The sequence below is a fragment of the Dromaius novaehollandiae genome, chromosome 18 (assembly GCF_036370855.1).
Source record: "Dromaius novaehollandiae isolate bDroNov1 chromosome 18, bDroNov1.hap1, whole genome shotgun sequence".
Lineage (NCBI taxonomy): Eukaryota > Metazoa > Chordata > Aves > Casuariiformes > Dromaiidae > Dromaius > Dromaius novaehollandiae.
Genome location: NC_088115.1, coordinates 2,709,925 through 2,728,441, shown reverse-complemented (window position 1 = coordinate 2,728,441; position 18,517 = coordinate 2,709,925). Strand labels below are relative to the sequence as shown.

At 41.3% G+C, this 18,517-nt stretch overlaps 1 protein-coding gene across 5 annotated transcripts; it reads left to right on the top strand.

Annotated features, from left to right (window-relative positions):
* The first annotated feature begins 3,410 nt into the window (after window positions 1-3,410).
* On the top strand, window positions 3,411-18,304 carry LOC112995529 (cytochrome b-245 chaperone 1). Of its 5 annotated transcripts, none has more exons than XM_026120554.2 (7): window positions 3,411-3,524; window positions 6,121-6,245; window positions 7,497-7,538; window positions 8,903-8,976; window positions 10,051-10,147; window positions 12,416-12,560; window positions 13,912-18,304. In XM_026120554.2, exons 2-7 carry the CDS (start codon window positions 6,161-6,163, stop codon window positions 14,039-14,041), a joined length of 573 nt encoding a protein of 190 aa, XP_025976339.1. In that variant the 5' UTR covers window positions 3,411-3,524; window positions 6,121-6,160; the 3' UTR covers window positions 14,042-18,304. The 5 variants fall into 5 exon arrangements, with proteins under 5 accessions (XP_025976339.1, XP_025976338.1, XP_025976337.2 ...); XM_026120553.2 differs by lacking the exon at window positions 3,411-3,524 and adding an exon at window positions 3,530-3,649; XM_026120552.2 differs by lacking the exon at window positions 3,411-3,524 and adding an exon at window positions 3,531-3,649 and having other exon boundaries at window positions 6,125-6,245.
* The last annotated feature ends 213 nt before the right edge of the window (window positions 18,305-18,517 follow it).

Below are 18,517 nucleotides of genomic sequence, written 5' to 3'. Positions count from 1 at the left end.
TCCTTGTGGTTCATACTTTGATGATTGTGCTTACTTATGACATTTACTATCCAAACTTGATACAGTGATTCTTCAAAAGAGATGAAAATTTTAGATAGTTTTATCTCTCTGCACATTTTTTAGTATTGTTACTTTCCCATCCTTTTTTTTTTGTAGTCACAGTGCAAAACACGTAGCTACATAAAAATGTAAACACGTATGGAAACACTGAAACATCTGAAAACATCTTAAGTGCACTGACCCATTCCTCTGGCTTAGGAATACATGAACTGAATTAATTTCAATTTAAGAATTCAAGCAATAGAAAAAGAAGAGCAAAAACCTGTATGGACCGGAGGGCATACAAGGAATGAATGTTTTCAATGCACGCAATAAAATTATACCTGTGTCATCATTAGATAATTAGATGTCCTTTTTATTGCCAGGAGTAATTTCTGCTTTCCGTTATCTCTTTATAACACTTTCCCACAGAGCATCTATTATCAGTTATCATCAGCACAGTGCCTAACAACCTACAGAAAAAAAGGCACCATCCAGTTCTAATCTACTCCCGGGGAGCTAACGGGACGTACCTTTGCTAGACTGCAAGGCTACTTCTGAAGAAATTCACTCTTTGTAGCACTTAAGAGTGTTAATTTGCTTTTACGGCCCCTGTTGCTATATTTAACATTTATACCTGTCCCTAAAGCATTCATACCAAGAGTGAAATAGGAAACTAAGTATTTCTCTATGAAAAAAACAGTAGATGCTGTAACCCATTTTAAAAAGCTTTAAAGGTTATGCCTCAGCCCTGCAAAGATTATAAACTGTAAATGCCTCAAGTCAGTGATGGCAGATGCCCCTCAAGAGCTGTCAGAATTAGCCATTAAATCTTAGTAACAAACTAGAAATCGTATTGCATTAAATGAGCGCTCTACAGGCTTTGTACACAATGTTCCCATAGAGACCAGTGGGGCACCATGCGCAGCTCAACGGGAGGGTCTCATTCAGGACCGGGACCCTAAAGCCAACTCAGTCCCGCCACAATACACAACACGTTGTTTTGGTGACTCCCTCCAACCGATTGTGTAAAATCAAACACACTAGAAATTTTACCCTGCCATCTTAATAAGATTGCACACTTAGTGTACTGCTGAATTCCTATGTTTAAGAGAAGATCTTGGGAAACAGGAAAGGAGCTAGAAGAGAGTATTTAAGAAAATGGCCTGAAATTAGAAGACAGGAATAGAAATATAAGTAGTACCAAACTACTGTAAAATAAAGGACAGTTCTGTTATATATGTATGCATGTTCTTGGATTTGGATCAATGACTTCAAAGTTACAAGTATATTTACTACCCGGTGCCTTACAAAGATCTATTTTTATATTATTCAGCAATAAATCTACAAATAATCGATTACATTTTTCCACATGTTTCTTCTGGCAAATAGCTTTTGTTTCTGCAGCAACGTGTTTTGGAATTTGTGCTGTTCTTTAAGTCCATGTTCAGACTTTTACGATGTATTTCTTCTTGCCTTTTTGCATATGTAGGGATAATATCACTTACCTGTTTCAAAGCAGTGTAGCAAAATCAGGGATTATTGCAGGAAATAATTTCTAAGTTCATAACTAAAGTCATACCAGGTATCATGTGGCCTTTGCAGAACTGAAGCAGCACATGGTTGCTAATATTCCTGGCAGATAGTAACGTAATAAAACAGATCCTCACTTGTATGCTACGTGGTGTATATTGAGTAGAGGGGACAGGCGAGTTTCTTATGTGTCTTTACTGCTCTAGATGCAAGAAACCTTTTCTGACTTGTATCATTCAAAGTAGTTCAAGCATTTGGTTTCCAGAGAAACTGGTTGTTTGTAACACCTGACTGACCACATAGAAAAACTAATTTCTTCTCAGAAGACTCAGAAAGTCAGCTGCTTATCTGGGTTCAGAACAAAGATACTTATTACTTCCTTTTTTTCCATCAGAACCCAGCAGCTGGTACCTCGAGACTCGCAAGTGTGCCAGTTCAGCCTTGCAGTTCTTCCTAGCTCTTCAGGCGACATGAACGCTGCAGGTCAGTTTCTATCTCCTGCAACTTCCAGGACGTTAATTCCATAACATGGGGGCTGAGCCTCTCTCCATCTTCAAATAGTTCACTCTAGGCTGTTAGGAAAAACGCTGCCTCTTCCAAAACTCACTTCCTGCTGATCAAGTGATGTTCAGGAGCAGCTGGACAAACTTCTACCATTTAACGGCCTCGAGCAGACACTTGGGAGTATCTGGAGTCTTTTCATGAAAAAAGCTGAAAATTGAGCATGTCATTCAGGAAGGCCCACACTCCTGAACAACAGAGGGGACCAAATATCTTTCGTAGACAAAGTGATATATTGGCTTACATAAAGGGAATTCACGAAGTGAAGCTAGAGAACAAGTATCTGCACTTTACCCATTTCATCTCAAATATTACATGAGCAGACACCCGAATGGATTAAACAGAAATAATTTTCTCACGTCAGTAGTGTTTAACTGAACTAGGAGGAATACACAGGATTTTTCAAGTGTAACCTACTCAATAGTTCGCCTGATTTGGAAACTCTCCTCCCCAAAACAACAGATTTTCCAAGCCCAAGTCTTCAAGTGACAAATGAGTCCCCAAATCATGACATCAGTGACATTAATGTTAAACTGATAAGATTATCGCCCTTGTGATTTCTTTGCACTTCCCTCTCTGGTTTTTGAACCCAGGCATTTTTTTCAAGGTTGCGTATGCTGTTATAACCACCATCCAAAAATGGATTGCATTCAGTTATCATAACTGCCATAGCTATCAGCGCTAAAAGCTAAAGCTTAAAAACTACCAAATATTATAAAACAACAGAAATTAGCAACAGCATTATAATTTACCACTGGCAGAAACAACAAAACTCCTCTGGAGCATCCAAAGTTACGAATTTGGAGGAAAGAGAAACTTTAAAAACGTAAGTTTTCTGCTTACAAATGTGCAGTTATTCACACGTACATGCGCTCGACCCCTGTGGTGCTCGTAGGCCCAGCACCAGCCGTGCACAGGGGCCGCTCGGGAGGCTCTTGGGACAGCGGTAGCAGAGGCGTGCTGCCACCGGCCCTGCCGTGACCAGCCCCTCAGCCTCCTGCAGCGCGGCCTGGACGGGTCACATTGCTCAAGGGGGCAACACCACCTTGCCAAAAGCAGGCCTAGCAACTCTCTGTGCGTCCAGCCTATCCCTGCAGCGCTCAGCCTCCCTGCTCTGCCTACCCTGGTTCCATAAAGCTAAAACCATGTGACATACACGATGTAAAAAAAATTAATGCTCCCATTTGGGCAGAAGAACCCCTACGCTCAGCCACCATCTTGACTATGGGCACTAGGCCGCCATCATGGGGGAGGCTCTTCCCTTCCCGCTAACAAACGAAGCCAGAGCCGTTGCCGTGAGTGGGGTGGGAAGTTCTGTTTACGCACTTGTTTGCCCTCACGCAAAATGGCCGCTGACCCCCGCCATCCTCCTTAAGCGGCGCGTCTCTATGGTAGGTGCTGGCGGCCGGTTTGGTGTTGCTCTATGGTTCGGGGCGGCGGGGCTCCAGGAAGTGGCGGTGCCCGGGCGTCCCATTCAAAGGGCTTCCCCGCGCGGGTGCCGCCGCGCGCCGGGCAGGTAGTGCCGCGGGGGGGAGGGGTGGCGCCCCGAGCGCGGGCGGCAGCGCCTGTAGCGGGGCCCTGACGTCGTGGGGAGCGGCGGGTGGGCGCTGCCGCCGGGGCGGCGGCGCGGGCGGGGGGGGCCCCGCTCCCGCGGCGCGCTGACGGGAAGCGGCAGCGCGCTCTGGGGGCTCGTGTCGCTCTGCGGCTTCTGCCCCCCGTGACGGGAGCCCGGGGAGGTGCGAGGTGGGAGCAGCCGCCCCGCGCGTCCCTCTCCGCCGAAGGAGGCAGGTGCAGAGCGGAGAGGCCCAGCCTGGCGCGCGGTGAAGCCTTTAGGATGCTTTTGCCGATAGGTTTTGATAACTCCTTCTCGTCCGGTGGCTTGGAGGAAGCGTGTAAGCGCTTATTTTGCCTCCGACGATCCGTTTTATGCCAAGCCCAGCAAATTGGGCTGCTGATGCTGTTTGTAAAGCAAAAATCTCTTCCCCTGTAATCTTAAAGTTGTCCTGGTAAAACTTTTGTGTTCAGATGTTTCTAAAAGCAGGCTTAATTTATGATGTGTAGCTTTAAGAAGCTACTTAGGTGTTTTTTTAATTCTCTGAGGCACTTACTTTGCAAGTAACTGTCTGTGGGAGTATGCTGTTAGCTTTGAGTGTCCAAAACTTAGGCTGACGTCGGCATTCACGTGCCTGGGCTTCACCGAAGGACTACTAGAGAGGGAAAGATGTCGTTTACCTTAACGGACTAAACATGTACGGAAGTGAATTATATTTTAAGTAGAGTGTGTCCTTTCTGAAGGAAGGCCAGGTTCCTCCGGTGACCTTTACGCGTTTGCCACCTCCTTGGTGCTCTCCAGGTCGTAGGCGGGAGGAGGCTTTGTACGTGCGGCACCGCTCTCGGGTGTATCGAGAGCGCCTCGCGCCAGTCACGCGCGAATCAAAACTTGATTCTGGGCATCCGCAGGAGACGGAGCGTATCCTGTGCGTACGTGGCTGCGTCTCTTTCTGGTTTGCGTTCTCTCGAATGTGCTTCTAAGAGGTATTGAAATCAAAGTTGCACGTAGTCTCGATTTAAATTAAAAGTTTGGGCGAAATCTGTTCTATTAAATGAGAACAAATTCCCCTGGAGCTTTGTGTCTAAACTAGCCAGTCTGTGTGGAGTTGTGGAAGTGTCACGTAGCATCTAAGAACAGCGAGACAAGTGAAGGACTGAAAATTGCACGCTCTTGTTCTGTCAGAACCGGGATGCGCCCGGGCTTGCTCAGTTGTAAGTGTTTTTTGTGGTATTTAAAGTCCCGTTGAATGCTGACGTTCTTCTGGAAGCCTGTAACGTAGGCAGGTGATGCTACTTATTGCCGAGCTCCTGCTTCATAATTGTGCGAGCAGCGGAGCTGCCTACTTGAGGATTAAATTACATCTGTGGCTTGGTGTTTTGTTTTTGTTTTGGATAAGTACCAAGTCAATAGGAGGAGTTGCTACTTACTGTCTCCGATGATAAATGAGCTATTCAATGCTCTGTCAGTCCCAGAATGCTTACCAATATTAAGCTTCATCATACAACAATCAGGAAAGTTGATATTGTAAAAAATCCCTCTCTTGAGGAAGTGTGCTTAAAACCCCTTCCTTAAAGTAATATAAAGGTTGTAACACACCCATGGATTTCTCCTATTTTGTTTTTAAGGCCAATGTATACCCTGCTAATGCTGTGATGCAATACTTAATATGTGCTTGTACTTCCCACCTCGCTCCTACCTGGTTAGGGTCTTCACTAATAATGACGAGCATCTCTATCAGTTTGCTGAAAGAGAAGAAAGCTGTAAACAGCCTGTTCTTTCTCTGGTGATAATTAATTTTGAAAAGATCAGCTGGGTCCTCCTATGCCTATTGCTATGCCTTTAGTACAAATCCCTTTTTATGCTTGTGCTGATATTAGCAGGGTGGAGTTGGTTTTTGTGCTGGAGCCCACAGTCATGCCAAAATTCAAACAGTTTTGTGCTGTAAATGCTTGCTAGAAGTGCTGCATGTTTTCAGTTAGCACCCTTTTTAATCTCTAATCTGTTTTTTTAATCAATTACTTTCTGTCTTGGTTGAAAGATGCAGTCTTGTTGGGGCGGTATAGTATACTTGCTGTTGGAAAATCTTGATTTTTATTCTGGAGTTGGCTTGAAAAATGGGAATAGGAAAATGGGGTAGGAAGGGACTGACTCTTACCTCCCAAAATGAGAGGTTTCTTGGAGAGTTTAGATTCTTGTTGTCTTGTTTTGCAGATTTCCACATGACTGTTTTGTTGGTACTTTTTCTTAAGTATGTATTTTTTTTTTCCTCTGTGAGAAAAAGACCTACACTGGACAGTTTTTTTTTTTTTATAGCCTAGATTAAGACTTGATAAGAAATCGTGACAAATGCTAGGAACAGAGATAGGAATAATAATTTAAAATTGTTGCTGATTCCAGCTCTCTTATTTATCTATTTTTTTTTCCTCTTTGTCCAGCAAGGTTTTGAGTCTGGGCTGTTGGGAGCTTCTTTTGAAGATGTACATGTTGGTTGAAAACCGCACAAGTTTCCTTCTCCATCTGAAGAGGTCACCTGGCATCAGAGCTTGGTCTCTCTTTGTTGGTAAGACCATGATTATTCCTCAGTTTATTTCAGTGCCCACTTCAAAGGAAGTGGTCCCAGAATAAGTTCCTGAAAGAGCCTCTAACAAGAGATGCATATGTCTTTCAGGCACTTCTCTGTTAGGAAGGGGAATCACTGTGACTTGAACTTCTTCTTTAACATAGCCCCTGAATGAGTCTGAACCCTCCTCCTCAGTGTGGTAGTTTCAGATGTAGGACTGATAATTTTTCTATCTGATCTGTAGAACCTCAGAGGCTCATAGATTGAGGGTTTTTTTGGGACCCTTGAAAGATGACCAAGAAAAGAAAGTTAAGTATATGCCATATAGCAATATGAACACATGAAATTTCCAAAGGGATCCATACTGCATCAGAAAGCCTCTAGGTTTTCAGAAACTGAAAAATCTTGAAAGCCACTGCCCTGAAGCAATGCTGCAGGTAGATCTATCGCATGTCTGATGATGAACTTTTAAGGACACTGTGTATATGTGAAATAGGAAGTCAGACAGGATATTCTGAAGGGTATGTGGTTTTTAAACCTTATTGCATATGCAGAAAAAAAGAACTGGAGTGGGATTTATTAGGACCACCCTGAGAGAGCTGTTAGGAAAAATACTGCATATCCTGCTTTCTAGTGGAGTAGATGCATTGCAGTAACATTGTGGTGTTCTCATTGCTTTTGGTGACACAGTCTGATCAAACTTTCATTGATGGGACAGGTTCTTTACAGTAGCAGAGTCACTCCAGGAAATGAAGCCCTCTTCCACAGCTTCCTCCTGGATGGGAGAAAGCAGTTGGCAGCTTCTGACACAGCTTTATTGCAGCAATTTCCTGTTGGTTCCACAGAGCACTTTCAGGGAAGAATCATCTGGGTAGTTTTTGTTACCACGCTTGTGGTTGTATGAGGCTTGAGAGGAAGTATGGTGTAATGGTTACACTTGAGGGAGTAGGAGTCACTCTGAAATTTTGTTCCTTGTTCTGTCACTGCCTTCCGTTTCTGACCTCAGCCCTTGTACTCTGCTGTTTCTTAATCTGCAGAATGGGAGATCGATTATTATATGAAGGATGCAGATGGTTAGTTCTCTCTGAAGTCAGTATAATCAATGTTGCAATCAAATTTGTTCCTTCTCTTTTTGAAAAGTACTGGATTTGTGAATATTCATGTATGTTTCATTAGGGAATTTTGGATGGCTTGAGTTGCCCTAACTAGTTGCCCTAGTTTGTATCCTAATTTTCTCCTCTTTTATTCCAGGAATAGCCTCCATAGGTTTGGCTGCTGCTTATTATAGTGCAGGTAATGGCCTATCATTTTCTGAATAATTGCTTATTTCCTGTTGGGATATCTTTCATGTGATGCTGACTCCTCTTTGTAGCCTCTGTCTAGCATTACATAGCCTATATAAAAGTGTCTGTCACACCTTGTGGCACAAATATTAGAATTCAGTAACAAATTGCCTGTATAAGACTTACCCATGTTTTAATTCCCTAGTCCTTATTCAGCTTCCCTTTCAATTTGTAAGAGTATTTTTAATACTGATACTCAGTACTCTGTGGCATTTTGCACTTTCAGTATGTTTTTATAAATGTGATGAGCTGGTCCTCACCGCTCTCTTGGGAAGATATGTAATGATTGTCTGCCACCATAATGAAGCGATTACTTTGCCTTTGATGGAATCGCTCTTTTCCTCTGGAAAATGTTAAATCATCCCTGGCAAAAATTACTCATAAGAACACCTTTAAAGAACAGATAGCTGCTACTGCTCCCACCTCCCAAAATTGAGCAGCTTGCACCAAATGACAGCTATCCTTCCCTCTCATTCAATGGAATTTATTCTGCAGGCTGTCTTGCAGTTCTCTTGCTACATCTTGTTGTGCCTGAAACTTTAAAGCTTAATACTGTGTAAGATTATGCTACCATTTTAATCAATGTATTTTTATTTTAAGAGCAAAGTCCAGTGAAAGTTACTTGAGGCATGGGCTGTATCAGCCAACATGTTTTTTTGTTGTTGTTGTTTTTTAGGACACTGCAGCAAAGTTGTCTCAAACAATGCTGAGCACTATTCTGCTCTGCCTTTACTAGAAGCCGGAGTAAGCAAATTGCTTTTTCCAGTCTTCTGTGCCATTGGTTAAGATAGGCTGCCCTATGTAAACATTTCCAGGATGTAAAATACAAATGTTTGTTTGTCAAGAGGGCTGAATGCTTCCTTTTATGGAGAAGCGTGTTTGTTTCAGTGACTTGCTTTCCTTTGTCTGTCACCCTTGTCCTCTGCAGTGCAAATATTTGGCGGTTGATGGCAGAGTTAGAGAACGTTTTGCAGATGCCTTTTAAGGTGTCTTTGCTTTTAGGGAAGAAGGAAGGATGTGTAATAATGGTGTTTCAACCTTGTCAGTACTACACATGCTTATAATTGTGCATGGTTTGGACCCCAGTGTAGATGGAGTCTGAAAAATAAGTAAAGAATATTTCCTTTACTGTGTTTTAACAGCTTTCAAAAAAATAGCTTGCGTTACAATTAAAGACAAAAGTGTTGCATCAGAGAAACCATTTTTTTCCTTTTGTTGCCTTCAGAAAGAATGTGTAGCTTTTGAAAATAACTGCTTGAATATCAAAGAAGGAAAAAAGAAAAACCCCTAAACTTGTGCATTTGCATTGTTCAGACAGCTTGGCATGGAAACTCTTCTATATGACTGGGTGTCTTTTTGTGGCGGCACAGAATCTGGAGCAGTGGGAGGTAAGACGCCGAACTTGGGAAATGATGATATGCTAGTTTAGAAGCAGTTGTCAGATGTTGATTTCAGCTGTCTGATGCACTTCAATATTGTGCAAGTCTAAGTTCTGCTGTTGGCTTTGAGGAAACTCTTTGGAAATGGTATGTTAGGACTATAATAAGGACAGTGCATTCTTGCGCTAAAAGCAGAAAAAAGTAAAACTGAACAGAAGTGTGTGTGTGGGGGGGTGGGTTGTGTTTTTCTCTTAAGGGGGAGACTTGCCCCAAACTGTTTTGTGGCCTTCTTTCTCCTCCCCCCCCCCCCCCCCATATATGTAAAAGGAGGGGGAAGAATAGCATGTTCGGCTGGTACAACATGCTTCTCCTACTTGCTGCTCCTGCTGATGGCAGAAGAACCATCAGATAGGGTAGCTCCCCCTTCCAGGCTACTCAGCCCTTTTCCACTGGGAAAAGAGTGGTGTTTGTGAAGCTGGCTTCTAATCCGGTGGACGTTTATCTGTTGGGAATTAGACTGAGAACAGGAACCCACTGTATAGGCTTGTCACTTTACTGACCTGAGTTGTTATTAAAATAAGCAACCCAGACATGAGACTTCCTGTTTTCACTGACTCTCCTCAGGGATGTTTTAGATCTTGTGTAAATCTGGCCCATACGATACAATACTGGCATCCTGGAGGGGTTGGTAACTGTTGCTGTTAGCAAAAGGTATCAGAAGAAGTTAGGTTTGCTGTATGCCTATGCTGTAGGCCCAAAGCATATGCCAAAAGTGAAAGTTACAGGAAGGTTAGTGTTCAGATCTGATTCCAGGCAGTTTTTATTGCATAAAGAATGAAACAAGCTTTAACTTGCTTCTGGAAATAACAAAGAAGATATGGTAAAGCCTCTGTTAAAGCCAACAGCAGCAAGGCTTTGACTTTCATGGTCCAGTAATAGGAGATGAATGTCTCTAATTGAAATGGTTGATTAATTTTTGCTATCAAGACTATTTCACATATTATTTTTTTTTCTTTTGTCTTTTGAAGCATGCAGTTGATGGTGTTTAAGAAAGTCTTGATTATATTTTTTTCAATTTTACAGGAAGCTATATTTGATAAGAACAAGGGAACCATCTGCCTAAAAACATTCAATCTTTACAAAAAAATACTGACCCTCTCAAGAGGAGGCAACGAACAAGGTGAGAAAGCACTATATGTACTAGCAAGCATGTGTGCTAGGCAGACAGAAGAAATGCATACATGCCCATTTGGTAAGCTATTCCGGAGCCCTGCACTCTAATTAGTTGTGTCCATTTTCATCCGTTTCACTCCCAGGCAGCAGATGGCATCATCTGCGCCTTGGGACCCCAATGCCTTTTCAGTTTAGGGTGCCGAATGCATCACCTTTATTTATTTATTTGTTTTTTAATCTAAGATAACCAGACTCTCAGACTGTTTGTCTTTCATAGTAGTTCATGCTGTCCCTTAGCGATGCTAATATGCATGGTAACATTTCCCTGGCTAGCCTGCTTTGCAAGGGGGATTGATGGAAAAACTGAAACTTTGGATATGGGACTTGACTTCTAATCTGGGTTTGGAAGCAGGTGAATTCTTACGTACAGTGTCTGTTTGCATAGGGTATCTTGTAGTACTGATGAGAGAGTTTGGGAAGGCAATTTGAGATCTGGGGTGGGGTGGATATATGAGAAGACTACAAAGTTAGTGGCCATTCTGTTTTAGGCTTCTTTATATATCTTGCACATGTGTGTATGGCTCAGTATAGTACACTGGGGCTCCTAACCTGTGGTACGCACCTCATTTCAAAGCAAGAAGTAGCCTAATCCAGAGCAGGGAGTTCCTCACAGCAGGGCCAACTGGAGCAGGTTACTCAGGGCCTTGTCTGGTTGAGTCTTGAATAGCTCCAAGGACTCCACGATCTTTCTGGGCAACCTGTTGCAGTGTTTGACCACCCTTATAGCGAGAGGGGAAAAAAAAAGTGGAATTCCATGTATTTCAGTTTGTGCCCCCTGCCTCTTGCCTGTCAAGGTCCCTCTGAATGAGGGAACCTGAACCAAAAGCCCAGCTCCTGCATGGGTCTTACCCTTTACACGGCACAGTTGTTTCTGTCTCAACTTCTAGAACAGATTAGGTGAAGGAGGGAAATAAAGACCTGAACTATCTTTGTGTGGCCTGTTTGCTGTTGTGGAGAGGTGTGGTCTGATTTTTGACATTGAACGGAGTCCTGGAAAGTACAGTAGTGGATCCTCTGTCTTACTACATAGGGCTGTTTTTCATAACCTTTTGCATCAAAAATCAAAAGCAGGGAAACTGGGTCAAGGTTTCCTTATGCTGGAGAAGAGGGAGTATTCCAGATCTTGGAGTCTGCATTGGAGAGGACTGTTTACAATAAGCCTGTCTCAACTGCAGCTTGTTCTTTACTGCTGGAAATCTAAAAGACAGACCACTGTGGATTGTTACAAACCTTGGATATCTACAGTCCTAAATCACTAAGTGCCTCTGTGGTTGCCGTAGGTTACTCTTTTTGCCTTCTGTATTGTGCGCTCTATTAATCTATCATACTGGTTTGTTCATCTTCAAGGTAGTCTTAGCTTTAGTTTTACATTAAGCACTGGATAGATATAAAATTATGTCGTGCTCCAGCAAAAAGTGCATCGGTAGTATGATTACTTAATGTCAAGTTTAAAAAAAGAACCCTCTTGACTCTTTTGGAAATAAAGCATATTAAATGCTAGTGTCCGTTTAAAACAGCATAGTCAGTAGGCCCAGCTTAATGTGCTATCTTGTTTCTGTGGAGCTTCCTGATGGAGTGACAGAAGTTGAATGAAGCGTATTATGTGACTTGCTTGAGGTCACTGAGAGACAGGAGCTCCATCACAAACTGCAGTAGGATCCTCTTCAATGTCAGAGACTTTGCTCTACTTGATAGTCTAAATCAAACCAGCTCTAGAGTATGTTCATATGTTGGATCTGAGCATATGGCTTCCTGAGAGATTTGGTATTTGCTCTGTTTCAAGCACAGTTAATGTGGGGATGCAGAGCTTAACAGATGCTCTGATATGAACAGTGAAATTCTTCAATATTTGTTCAATCTAAACCGAACAGCTGTTTGCCTACTTGTACAGATAGTTAAAACTAATTAAAATAGGTGGGAAATGTGAATAGTAAACTATTGGTCTCCAGTTTCTGTGAGGCAGTATAACTTGTTCACTAGGGCAGACTATGCCGGCTGGCACATGCTATGTTACCTCGTTTGTCTTTCCAGAATCGATCGGCAATTGTTTGCCACTGCAAGATTGCCCCATTTTGTGTGGGATCAGAGCAGTAGTTCTGAAGCTACTCGGGGAAGGGGAGTGTAGACTTCCTGTCACACAAACTGCTAGCAGTAGTAGTGCTGAGAACTTGCTGTAACGCTAATAATGTCTTCTGTTCTTCATGTCTGTTTACAGTAGTGGCTCTGCTGCATGAGATACGAGATGTGAACGTGGAAGAGGAGACTGTGCGTTATTTTGGGAAGGGTTACCTGGTTGTGCTACGATTTGTCACTGGATTTTCACATCCACTGACTCAGAGTGCAGTGCTGGGCTGTAGAAGGTGCTGTGTGGACTTTTTGTTTTTCAATTGTAATATGTAAGGTAGGAAATATCAGTCACGCGAGTCAGTAATTGCCAACTATTGGGAGAATTATCTTAGCTCCATTTCTGTACTTACTGATATAACTCCTTGTGTTATTCACTTTATTTTTTTTAAACCTCTCATGATTTGAATCACAGACACTTGTGAATAACACCATCTTCATCAGGAGACTGTTCATATTTAGAGATCTAATACTGCTTTAATCCAGCATTTATTCTGTCTAATTTGGTCACAATGATTCTTATTTTTGCTATTTATATTACTGACTTTGAATTGCATATTAGAGATATAACTAGCCTGTGCTTGTCGTAAAGACAGTCTGAGTAGAAAAGTGGAAAATATGAAATCACAATATGCTGACAACTTTAGGTGTACCAACACTGGATGCTACATGAACATAATGGAAGATTTCAGGGCATCTCAGCAAAGGTAGATCTTAAATGAGAGAAGGGCTCAGTAGAGCAGGAAGTATGTTGAAAACCCAGCAGTAATAGCACCCCTTGCTTTTAAGGATTTATTTTCTACATTGGTAGATGTCTCTCTTCTCTCTAGATGCACTGGTGAAGGATATGACTACCTTTAGCCAGGACTCACCACCTCTCTATTGAAAGTTACCACCCCAATCAGGCTGCGAACTAAGTTGCTCCAGCCAAACTGAGCTGTTAGCCAAAGATATCCTACTGAAGAACTTTAATAGAATATCCAAATGACTGAGGATGTTTTCCCTAAAATACTGAGGTGTGCTCATGTGAGCAGCTTTAAAAAGGAGGATATGCTCCAGAAGAGAAGGTAGCGATAAGCTACAGAGGGGAGGGATTGTTGTCGGTTGAATCTTCTGCCAGTAGAGCTGATCAGAGCTTATTTCTCTGTACTGATGTTCCCAGCAGTTGCTGCTCTGGCTGCTTTGAAGTTGGAGCTGTCAGAACCACGTCCGCTGTAGCTGGCTTCACTGGCTCAGCTGTGCAGTGGCAGAGAGGGTTGATTCCATTCTGTTTTGCAAACACTTGCTGTGATTATCAGTTATCTGAGGATTTTTTTTTTTTTTTTTTTTAAGTACTGATGATAAAAGCAGCAGGTCACACACGGAACTTTGCAGCAGGGGCTGTTAGAAAAGGATTCCAGCTTGTTTTGATATGGAAGTAATTGCTTGGCTTGCTGTACCTTTACAAGTGGGGTGCTGTTGATAATTTATGCCATGTATTGAGTGGCCCTTCAGCCAAATATATTCTCAAGGAATATAGCGTGCCTGTTCTTGTCTTGTCAGCACCACAACTTCACTAACTCTTACCTTGCTTGTTCCTTTCCACAGCGATGTGGAAGCAGTTGCCAAACTCATCACCAGTTTTCTGGAACTGGACAGAGTAGAGAGCCAACATGATCTCTCTCAGAGCAGTGAAACGGAGGCTAGTGATGCTGATGAACCAGAGGATAAATACTGATAGTCATCACCAGCTGAAGAAACCAGAGGTCTTCAAACATATGGAAACATATGGAAAATAGACTGTTCTTCAGGAGAAAAATTCCTTGTCATCTTGAGCTGAGCATTGCTCTACATGTGCATTTACAGTGGGAGGAATCTGTCTTGAGGCACCTCTTAGTGTTAAGCTGCTTCAAATTTCCACCCACCACTTCCATTCCAAATACAGCCTTTGTAGGAGTCCAAAGCAAATCCGGTTTTATTCATTCCTTTGACTTAGTACCTGGATGTGGACAGTGCTGACCTTTGAACTTTGTCAGCTCATCTAGGAGTAACTTTTTAGTAATGAATTGGTTTCAAGTCATTTATTGCTTTCCCATCAATGAGGTAGAGATATGTAAGTAAACTTCCAGTTATCATAAACATCTGCTGCAGGTACAGTATATGAAATGTAGAAGAGCTGAATTTGTAACTTATAATACAATGCTCTTGATTCTTTTTTTTTTCTTTGCAATAATATAAATGACTGAATATATTGCTAACTTGGTTTTAAGCATTTTAATATATACAATAAGGTGATACAGGATAATGGCACTTTTGTTATATTCTTTACTACTGACTTGCCATTAGAGACCATTGGAAATCAAAATTTGAAAGTGACTGTCTGGAACTTTAAATATCAGGTTGGTCAATTTGTTATGTGGTCTTATTTCTCCTGGACTTGCCAAGGAGCCATAAATAATAAATGAAAAATGAACATATGGATCATTCAGCAGCTTTGACGTGTTCTATTTTAATCCTGTTCTGCTTAACTTCTGAGCATAGGCTACCCCTAAATGGAATAGCCTAATTCTGGACTTTGACTTTTACCATTTTAACTGTCTATTTAGAAAGATGGGTGGAGAAAAATCAAATCTGTTGTTTTAGGTAGGGAAAATACTCATCTCCAACAACATGGCAGCCTAGATTTTAGTATTCCCTGCTTTAGATGACACTGAAGTGCTAAATAAAAACTTAACAAAAATTAAGATAGCTGGGATAGTTCCAGTGTCAGCCTTGTGCCCAGGTATTACTCCAGATGTGTGCCCTATGGTTTTACAAATGGTTAAAAAATATGAATTTTTCCAAGATAAATATTTTTAAAGAAGTAAAGCTACCTCTGTTAGTCAACATGTTTTGTCTAAAACTAAAACTTCATCATGCCTATATCAACATGTTATTACTATGAGGGAAAAGTTGTAAAGAGCTGAAAGATCCTTCAACATGCTAAAACTGCTTTCATTAAAGTTCACCTAGTGTTGTTAATGAATTGTATGGTGTTAAGACCTGAATTAGAAAATACTTATACAGCTTGATCTAGGAGATCTGAATGAGGTCCGAGGTAACTAGGCCATCTGCCTTCAGACTTGCTCAGCAGTAAACGTCTTCTGGCAGCTGTCTCTTCTGGGCTTACAGGAACCTGTATCCCTGTTTCAAAGCCCTCTACCTCTAAAGAAGTGAAATCTGTGAAATGATTTCAGTAGAAGCTAGATCCTGTAAAATGTTGTACACTCCAGCCTTAACTGAAACTAAGCACATGCTTACCTGACCAAAGAACGGGTTGCACTGAGATTTCACTTCCAGCCATCTAGAACCTAGTGTGTGAACAGCTGTGAGACAAGGGGAGACATGTTCCTGCTGTTGGTTTGAAATGATGAATGGTAGCACGAAGATAACTGTTCATGCAGCTTGACTGCAGCACAGAAGCAGGTCTATTATTAGTAGATAAGAGATTTGTAACTGTGGCAGGCATCACAGCAGGTGTCTGCTGATAGATGTGCTTGTGAAGTCCTCTGAACTGGTTGGCTAATTACTTGGCTTTTGGTCTCTGCCCTGCATCAGTTAGAATGGGGAAACTACCATGTACTAATATGGGAAAAATTAGGTTGCAGGTAATTAACTAAATTTGATCTTGCTTTTAAAGCACAGCTGTAAAATGAGAATAATCATAAAATCTGTGTTTTTTTTTTTAAAAAGATTGCACTGGATTCAGCATTGTGGAGAGATCTTTAAATCTGCTCTAATACACATCCTAGATAAAACTGTTTCTGGAGAGAGAATGAGATTGGGAATTTGGAGAACTGTTTTTCACCCCTCTGGAGTGTTCTAAGGTATTCTGGTACTGTAAAAATTAAGGTGTTTAATGGTATAATGTGAATACAAAGGATCAACCTGCAGATGCTTCCTTCTTTGTAGCAAGGATACTTGGAGGAAGGACATAATATGGCTATGCATGGTACTTAGAAATTCTGAGCCTGCAGATTTGACCATAAATCAACTAAGCACAGATAAAACTACCTGCATTCAATCTTCGCTGTACTGGGCTTCTGCATTTCCATGAAAGCTAACACCACATGGAAGATGCGAACCATGTTGTGGTTTTTCCATTAAGAAAGATCAGTTTAATAAAGGCATTTCTATTGATCTAACCCTACATTGCATCTTCCTCCTCTGTTTCTGCTGAGCTTTTTCTGTGCATCAAACTTGCTGTACATTCTTATCTGTTAGTAATGTACATACTTCTGATGTATCATGAAATGTGATCATAAAAAGACTGAAACAGAAATGTAAATAAGATTCAGAATCACAAGAAAGCGGAATGACCTATGGTAAGACATAACATATTCCACAAAATGTATTTCAGACTAAGTTAGTTGAGGTCCAAGGACAGAATCAGCTCCTCAAAGACGTTATATAGTGCCTCCCACCTCCTCGAGGCATAGCAAATTTCCTACTGATAATGGGTAGTCAGTGATGCCTGCTGGAATGCACTGTGTGTATAGGAAAATATTTTAAAGTCTCAGCCTTGCAGTTAGAACAGCTGTTCTAATCCTCTTGTACAGTTTCCATTTTGCATTTGGTGGCTCTTTGTTGCCACAAAAATTAGAATTATTTCAAATGAGAACCTGAGTTCTGTAGAATGAGCTAATATGAAGGGGACTGAGTAAATTCCTGAAGTGCTCTGGATTCTGCCTGCAGGCCATATGCTGGACACTGGCTTGATATGTACAACTGGGTCCTCAATATACAGTGATACTGACCTACAGTGTAGGTAAATAACTTCATATAACTTGGTACTTGGATGCCATACATGCATGTGTATCACAATTTGATGTTACTTCTCCTGATCCAGGTTTTGAGCTTCCTGCCTTCAAAAACTGTTTTTGTCTTTTGTAATTGGAAGAGGTATCCAGATTTTTGTGTTTTACAGTAACTGTATGCATGGAAAATTAACTTGCAGATTGCAGTTAACACTTGGCTCTAGCAATGTTTGCAGACTCATCAGTGATCTGATGAAGGAACTGTGTTTAGGATAGCAGATAGGTTCTGTTCTTGCCTCTTTCCATTAATCCTCTCTCAGCTCCTCTTTTCTTGTTTCTCTTCACTGTTTTGCTGAAGATGTTTTTGAGCAGTGTTATTTTTCCCCACTTCTGTTGGGCCTAGCATATTTAAAAAGCCCAGTAAATGTAGCCTTTTAGGCACCTGATGTAAAGTGGCTTGTACTAAGAGGAATGATGAATGAAAGACTAGCTCTGGCTACAAAATTAGGTACTTTTCTAAAAGTATTACTGGAGACTTACTTGCTTAGCTTTTTACATCTCAGGCTGTCTAGTAACCTGAGTCTGGACAGCTGTAGTTTATATAAGACTTATTTATAAATATGACTTGAAAACCTTTATAACTGACCTTAAATTAGATCTATTCCCACTTACCCATACGTTTTCCATTATGTCCTTTACAACTGTATCATGAGTATCATTTGGCAGATGCTTCAATTCTTAAACTTCTAGGCACATTTGAAATTACTTACATATATGCAGTCAGATGTGATCATGGTTTTAGTTCTCATACTGAAAAAGGCTAGACTGAATATTGTACAAAGGGAGAAAGTTACATAGCCTAAGCCATAATCCAAGGTTCTGCTGTTTCCCAAAATGAGGTGTTTCAGTAACTAGTATCAATCGTGTAAATCTCAAGGTAAATCAAAGTATTTATACTGTATAGCTGAGATCTGACTTCTGTGCTGTATTTATGAAGTTACATAGATGTCAAAAACCAAGCTGGCTTACATATGAAATGACGAGTGCTAGTTCTGATGCTGTAGTAGATTGCTCAGAGGCAAAAATACTTCTGGAAAATGTTTGCTTAGAGATTACTTTTCTACTTTAATGTTGCAAGTAGAATTTTAGCAAGGCCTTGTATATTTTAAAAAAATGACCATTAATAAAATCAACTTTGATAGCTTGTTCTGTGTCAATGTAGTTTTTTTTATTGTTCATCCTTATTAAAACGTATAAAAATATTGTTGTTTGTCTAAACTACCACTTGGTACACACCTATTGAAGGAGTTGTTGGGGGTGAGGACAGAAGGAAGGAAACCCAAATACCTAACCTGTTACTGACCCTGCTTTCACTCTTTTACAGCAGCCCGGAAGCCTGAGTTGTCTTGTTTTCACAT